Raw genomic sequence first — 8,226 nt, forward strand, 5'->3', positions numbered from 1 at the left:
TACATAAATACAATACAATACAATAAATACATTTAGTGCAAATTTGCACTGTGTTAACTTTATATCACCTTTGTCACGCAAAATTTCTCTGCAAATAAAAACCCTTTGCTGTGCTTTGGCAAACATTTGGCTGTAATGTAAACTACCCATAATCTGTAGGTAGCAAACTTATGTGATGCAAATAACTAAACAGTGGTTGTTTCATGCAGACATCCTGCAGGTCTCTCCTACTGACAACAATGGGACCCATGGCAGTATGAACCACATCCTGAGGCTGCCTTACTACACACCAGTGGCCCCTGCAGAGCAGAGCAGACCTATTCAGTGTCCGCTGATTAGCCTCGACCCTGCAGACAACCTGGGGTGCTCCTGTCCTGCTCTGGTGGGTATTGTCACACTTCTATGTTACAGAGTCACATTGAACTGTAGAGGAGAAGATTGTGGGCCTCATTCACAAAAGTTCTTGAATTAGATGCGCGTTCCAGGCAATCAGTCAATATCATAACGAAATGCACAAATAATCTTACATTATGTCTTTACTAAGATAAGACAAGACAAACAGTAAACAAATTAAGTAGCTGATTGGCTTGATATGAGACACATTTACTCAATCAGCTGCCATAATGTGGCCAGGTTCATAAGGGCAGTTTTGTTTTCACTTTTTTTTCGTCACTAACTGCTACTAGACATAGCTGCAGAAAGGAAAGGAAATGTGATAGAGGAGCACAAAAAAGAAAAGCACAACGACTGAAAGAACATCGTGACCAGATCTACTCAAGAAAATTCCCAAATTGAGAGGTTCTTTCAAGGCTGCTGAATTTTGTGTGACAGCGGGCCATAGGCTAACGTTAATGTTGGTGCAGTCGATACAGCAATGGGAGCTGTAGCCGCAGTTAGCTTTAGCCATGACACAGACAGCGGCCATGCCTCACAATCTCACTCAAATCAGGAGTCTGAGACAGAGGGACTGACACTTCAACCACCCGAAACACCTGTATGTCGTACCACTATCACCTGTGAATTAGCCATGATGTCCCAGCCACCACGGCCGCGGACCCCTCCGGGACAGCCTCACCCGTTGCTGCGGTGAGCGCACCACAGGCCGCTGATCCTGCTACCTATAGCTTAGATCCTGAATTCTGGGATACAATTGATGAAGACATGAGGACATACCTGAAACTGCCTCAGAAAGACAGCACAAACACCAAAAACTTTTCCATAACCCGGTTTAAAAGAAAACTGGCAAATGGTGAAACTGTGCCAAGAGAATGGTTGCTCTATTCCCCCTCAAAAAGCACTGTTTTGTGTTGCATGTAAATTATTTTGGAGCTGTGATATTCAGTCTGCACTGACAGCAGCTACAGTGACAGTGGCTTGGCTGAACACAAAGGATCGGAGCACCACAGAAAGGCTATGGTAGCTTATGTTATGCGCTGTGCTGATGCTGGAAATATAGATTCAGAACTGAAAGAACAATTTGACAGTGAATGTGAATATTGGACCAAGGTTTTACAGAGGGTAGTTGCTGTTTTTAGCAGAGCGAGGACTGGCTGTCAGGGGACACAGAGACATTTTTCGGCAACCTGATAATGGGAACTTTATGGGTGTGCTGGAAGTTCAGCGAGTTTGACCCATTCTTGAAAGCGCATATAGAAAAAAATGGCAACGCAGGCAAGGGAACACCATCATGCCTCTTATCAGCATCATGTTAGGAATTCATTGAACTGATAGGAAAGCGGGTCCTTGAAGAGATAATCAGTCAGATAAAAGTGTGAAAATACTTATCGCTCAGTGTGGATTCCACTCCAGATGCTGCACACACAGACCAGCTCACGTTCATTATGTGGTATGCGTCACCTGATGGCTGCATCCAAGAGTGTTTTGTTAAGTTTCTGCCACTTACAGCGGGTCTACAGCCCAATAACAACCACAGAATAGAGACTTTGAAAAATGTTCAAACACTAGATGGTCAGCACACACGCAAGCAACAAAAGCACTGCACCAGAACTACGGCAGAATTCAAGAGTCACTGCAAAAGGTAAGAACCAAAATCGAAATGAAGCCAGGGCACTCTACATGAAAATGGAAAAGGCCTACGGGAGGATTTTGAGAAGTTTGAGAGTGATGCAAGGTTCGTCCTGGCAATGAAATAATCAGTGGTCTGGCAGCCATCACGGACTCTGACCTCATCCTAAACAAAGCCTTCTCTCACAACAAGAATAATAGACCCTGTATTTTGTTTGTGGCAATGTGAAGGTTATATATAAGCTAAGCTCCAAAGGCATTATACAGCTATTTTCACAGGCAGTTTTTTCCCCTGTAAAATGTCTTCGTGACTCGCGACTGAGATGATAAATGGCGCCTTCTTAACCTTGATATTACAGTTTAGACAATCATAGAATAAACAACAAATTATATCTGTTCAGGGAGACGGCTGTTGCAAGCCAGCGTTTTAACACAGCCTCTGAACTAAAAAAAAAACTAGCACATGCCTTCATCATTAACTGCAGTGACAACAAGCTGTCAACCGGCAGTATCACACAGTACAGACTTTACACACATTGTCTCAGAATAGAATTGTGAATCTTACTGTTTGTCTGTAAATGAGTAACACTTTACACGTCACTTACATACTACAAAATAAAGCTGTTTGTTCTTCAACATTGTTGTTTATGAGTCTGCTTCCTTGCCAGCCAGATATTCTGCAGGTGTGCAGGTGACGTGACATTTACTCAGTATTTATTAATGCATTCTTACATTCATACGTCCGTACTGGCATGCAATTGTGGCTAGATATGATTAGGGTTTAGCAACTAAAACACTTAGTAACAATCATGATTTAGGTTAATGAAATGATATTAATTATAGGTCTGTGAGGGGACACACACCAACCTCCACCCCCTTACTTTCCACTACTTCCTGCATAGCCACTGGACGTAAATAATCCTATTTGGACATAATTCCTAGGTCTTTCTTAAGGCACAATGTGTGTCGGCTAGCTCGCCTCACCTGTTTTTGCAAAGATTTTTACTTGAATTGGTGAAAGCACACCCACATACCACCATGATGTAGAGGAAAAATCAGCACAGTCATTATGGAACTACTTGCTGGGAAAATCCCCAAATATACTGCAATCTTGTACACATGTAACGGAAATAAGCACAGGCCTTGAGTAAATGAATGATTCATAGATTAAAATGGAGGCTGATGATATGGATGGAAAAAGCCTAGGAACAGAGCAAGTAGTTCCAACAGATGTTCCACAGAACAACTTTTGAAAGAATAGTCATAAAAATAATAACTCATCTTTTTACACCTTTACAGGCAAGCTTATTATGCTATATTGTATCACATTTATTTATGTACTGTAAGTGTATACTGTGGTTGATGAAACTAAATATATATTATTATATGTCTTCCTTTTCTCTCTCTTTAGGGTGGGAATGCTATCAACCATCGTCTGAATCTGACAGCAGAGGAAGGTGAGCAGGTTCCATTTCCACTGACAGACCTTTGTCCTTTAAAAAAGTTCTTCTGTACCTTCAATGTCCCTGAGATCTGTAATTTGTGTTTTTATTTGGTAGATTTTTGGATTCTAGATCGGTTCCTTAAAATACATGCAGTGTCACAACTGAAGGCACTTTGAGGAAATGGATTGGTTCTGATCCCTTCTGATTTCCAGTGTTGTCAACATTTTTTGCACATCACAGTGACATTAATTCTGAGTGAACCACACTTTTCGTCTTTCAGTGTCCGCTGCGGAGAAGAAGCACATGTTGTTTGGTCGTCCCCAGATGCTGCAGCCTGACCAGAGTTACTGTGTCCTTTACCAGGAGGGATTCATCACCGCCTACAGTCACAAAACCCTGATGCCTCTGTGGAGCTCCTTCACCATCGACAAGCCGGTAAGTGTGTTAATGGTGAAGGAAGAATATTACAAATGTGTGATTTTCATCATTTTCAAATGTGTGAGTTTGAGGAATAACAAGAGGTGTCTGGTAATGTCAGGGCTTTGAATTGTGCACAACTTAATGGCAATTTACATTTTAGCTATTGGTAAAATAACCATTACATGACTGCACAGATGGCTTTGGTTTTTATACAGTTTACAGGAATGATCTCTTGGAAGACAGGAGATCACAATCCAGACTTCCCCACAATAGTTGGCTCTGAAAGAGCTTTTGTTACTGGATCTCAAAGCCTTGGCACAGAGGAAATTAACAGCATAAAAGATCACACAAAAAAGATGAAGGGTTAACTGTTGATCTGAACTTGCACATGGAGCTAGATTATTTCTAATAAAATAAAATAATAACTAAAGCATTGATTTTCCCATTCCTGTAGATGAACATGGACCCCTTGCAGCCGGTGACTCCAGACTGTTTGAGGGCTGATATCAGAGTCCCAGTGTCCCAGAGTCCCAGATGTGACCAGTACAACAATGATAGGAACGTGACACACGCTTTCCTGTACCCACCAAGTATGCATCAGCACCCAACTGACCCAAACTAACTACTGTATTCTAACTACTGACAATACTATAGTACAACTATATTTTTTTTACCTCTTGTCTCTCTTGGTGCTCAAAAGGACGTGGGCATCTCTGAGTCTGCTACACTCACTTCCTCTGTCTCTCTCTCTTTCTCACATTTTTTTCTGAATCCTAAATTCCACAGAATTTCAGCCTACCCTCCCCCATAATTCTCCATAAATTCTTACACCTCTGCTGATACAGTGTTCAGTGTTGTATTAGTATTCAGTGTAATGTCATTGCTTTTTTGCTCATGAATACTCCCTAATTGCCTAAAAATCTGAAACAACACAAGAGTTCCTGAAGCTGCACTGTAATGAGAAGAAATGGTTGGCTGGATTAATTGTTGATTCAGTTTGTGTCGAAAGTTCAGTTTCATAATTCTTGTAGTTGTTATGAGTCAATTACCAAAAAAGATGTTGTAGGTTCACGTAGAGTCTACACTCACTACTTTTCATTTGGCTGCAGTTTTAGCTCTTCAGCATTTCCCAGCAGTTTAAAGTAATGTTTTGTGTGGTGCTCTTCACTGGAGAAAACCTGAATTCCACTTCTCCACATTTCACGGTTTGACATCAAGTAGCACAGAAAAACGTTGTGGGGGTGTAGCTGACCTTGTACACTGACTCGAATTAAAATAACCACTTCCATTGAGCTCCTCTGATAACATATCACTCTGATTAGCTGAGCAGTGTTGTGGAAGAGAGTTTTTCTCCTCTTCCTCCTTAATGTGAAAGTGTGATCACAATGTAGCAGGTCTGAATGATTGAAACAAGCCTAAATTAGGTCTTTTTGTATGATGAATGTATTTTCAGAAAAAGGGATACTATATTTACTCCAGATAAAAGAAGAGGGGTTGTCTTTGGAATTCAATTCTATATATTTAATTCAATTAACGCTGATAGAGGACATGCACTGTGAGTGAATTATAGTAGGACTATTTTCATCCGTCTTTAGAAGTTCAGTGAAATTCATCCTAAAATTGTTCCTTGCTGTGTTTTTGCAGACCTGAATGTGACAGTGGACCAACAGTACGATGCTCTGCTAATGAGTAATGTGGTGCCAATGTATCCCGAGTTTAAGAGTAAGTTACTGGTTAATATCACGGAAAAAACTACACTGCACAACTTGCCTTTTTACCTTAAATTTAATCTTCTCCCCTCTCCTCTTTCAGAGATTTGGGACTTTTTTCACAGCACCCTATTAAAGAAATACGCCTCCATTTACAACGGCATTAATGTGGTGACGGGCCCCGTTTTCGATTACAACTATGATGGCCGGTACGACACTCCAGAGCAGATTGAGCAGTGAGTTTAATTTCCTCATAAGGAATACTAACATTTGCACTTTTACAGCTCCAAGACAAACAGAGATGATTTTTGAAGAAAGTCACTGTCAGAACCTAAAACCACAAACTCCATGAATATATATGGGTTTCATTAACCCATCATTATGAGATAAAATTAAACAACAACAAATTGTTAAACAACTAAATTATTTTCAATACACGATTACATTAAATAAATGTTACCATCACTGAGAATAATATCAGCCTCTACTCAGAGTTTTGCATTTAAAGCCAACATGTAGGATTTGGAGTATTTTGTCAGTATTAAAAACACTGGAATGAAACAGGAAATGTTATTTTGTGCTCTGGAAACTTGTGATGACCAACCCTTCTAATGACACTTGTGTTATCTTTTCCTTTCATTGTCAGTATGTATTGGTGTTCCCAGCTTTTGCAAGTTGCGTGCTTGAATAGACCCCAGACTGTCATAACACTTGACAGAATATATAAAGATAGGCTGAATGTTATGACAGCTGTTCCTCCTATCTCCTATCTGTTTTGCTTTGTCCCCCGCTGGGTTACTTGTGTATGCAGAATAAGACGCTATATAGGCAAGGAAAGCTTTGAAAAAGACGAGATACAAGAAACACATGGTCATATATATATATAGAACGAAACAACAGATATTAAATGAATGAAATAAAATGCGAACTAAAAATAAGCTAATTTATGGTGGAAGAACGTCTGGCCTGACCTCAACCCCATCCAACATGTCCCATCAGTGTGGCACTTTACTTGTGTCTGAATGGGAGCAAATCCCTGCAGCCAGGTTCAACATCTGTTGGAAGAACTGAAACTAGAAGAGTGGGTGTTGCTGTTAAAGCAGCAAACTTCTACTGTACTTACAGTAAAAATGCGCTGATAAGTAAGACTTTATATGATATTGTGTGACCCTAGGTTTGTGTCAGGAACGAACATCTCCATTCCCACGCATTACTTTGTGGTGTTGACCAGCTGTAAGGACTCAGCCCTACCTGTGAACGCCTGCATAGGAGAGCTACAGACCGTGACCTTCTTACTGACTCACAGACCCAACAACTTGGAAAGCTGCAAAGTAAGAAATTGCAATGTCTGTTTTTATCATTTTTTTATTTTCACAATCCTCCTCCACTTGCTTCCTCACATTGGGCCAGAAAAATATTATTATTAAGTCTTAAGTCTTACTTGATATGAAACTGACTTCCCACTTTATGTTGGCTGCTGTTGTCTGTTCCTGTGTGTGAACATCAAAGTAATGGAAAAAAGATGACCAAAGACCAAATAACCACTGCGGCCCATTCCAGTGACCACCAGCTTTCCCACTCTGTATCTTAAGCAATATCTTATAAGCAAAAGTTTTAAAAAGTGTAAAAGTTTAATCCTCAGGAGAGCATGAACATGCTTTGTACATTCTATGGTAATCTGTCCATTAGATTTAGATATTTCTTGAGATTAAGTATAAATTGTGCATCAGTTTTTGCTAAGTAACAGAAAGCAGAAAATCATCCTCACAAACTATCCTTTTTTTCTGATTAGCTCACCTTTGTTCAAATGTCACTTTTTGTTTCACATCAACAGAGTACACAAGCCGAATCTCATTGGGTTGAAGATCTCATCTGGTTCCATCAATCCCGAGTCAGAGACGTCGAGTGGATCACGGGATTGGACTTCTACCAGGGCAGCAATCGACCAATCCCAGAGTTGCTGAGGGTGAAGACCCGCCCAACAGCTGCCATTCAAAGAAAACAATGAAATTGTTAGTTTCCACAAACAAAAATTACCAAGAATAATATTCAATATCTCTAAAAGTAGTGTACTATTGAATAAGTAGCCTTTAATTGTGTTATCACGTTGTCAACCCCGGACTGAATGTATCTATCATCCAACACAAAGTTTATTTATTTACTTTTAAATTTAAACTGTTAATTTTATTTTTGTATTATGTAATCCTATTATTGTCATAATTTGTATCCTATTAATTTTGTTTTTGTAATCTGTATTTAAGCGGTTATTTGACTCAAAGTCCAGATGGGATGAGGTAGAACGGGTATTAAAACAGAAGAAAGGAAATCTTTCCTTTAACTTGCAGGACTTTTAGAGCTGTGGTGCTATAGGACTTTAAATACAGTTATAGATGATCAAACACTTTTAATGGGTTTTTTTTAAATTTTAGGGAAACATTTTTTTTACCCCTTTCGTCTGTCATTTGTATTAAGAATTGTAACAAACCTTGTCGACTAAATCTCTGCTCATATCTCTGATGAGTACAATTCAGCTCCAATGTATTGGAAGTGTCAGATATCTATAGGTATCTCCTTTAAAGACCTTTTTTTGTATTATTTGGATAAACTGCCTGTTTAAAATGTTTCCT

General features: G+C 39.6%; 1 protein-coding gene across 1 annotated transcript in view; it reads left to right on the plus strand.

Moving 5' to 3' along the window:
• Window positions 1–8,226, plus strand: part of LOC118343030 (venom phosphodiesterase 1) — a 31,575-nt gene extending 23,349 nt beyond the window's left edge. Inside the window, exons 18-25 of the mRNA XM_035681749.1 lie at window positions 210–382; window positions 3,437–3,482; window positions 3,751–3,905; window positions 4,345–4,480; window positions 5,535–5,612; window positions 5,703–5,835; window positions 6,774–6,930; window positions 7,434–8,226. Of these exons, the coding sequence (XP_035537642.1) occupies window positions 210–382; window positions 3,437–3,482; window positions 3,751–3,905; window positions 4,345–4,480; window positions 5,535–5,612; window positions 5,703–5,835; window positions 6,774–6,930; window positions 7,434–7,607 (1,052 nt within the window). The 3' untranslated portion in view covers window positions 7,608–8,226. The remainder of the gene's footprint in view (window positions 1–209; window positions 383–3,436; window positions 3,483–3,750; window positions 3,906–4,344; window positions 4,481–5,534; window positions 5,613–5,702; window positions 5,836–6,773; window positions 6,931–7,433) is intronic.

The sequence above is a fragment of the Morone saxatilis genome, unplaced genomic scaffold (genome assembly GCF_004916995.1).
Source record: "Morone saxatilis isolate NCDOM2014 unplaced genomic scaffold, NCSU_SB_2.0 Contig9, whole genome shotgun sequence".
Classification (NCBI taxonomy): Eukaryota; Metazoa; Chordata; class Actinopteri; family Moronidae; genus Morone; species Morone saxatilis.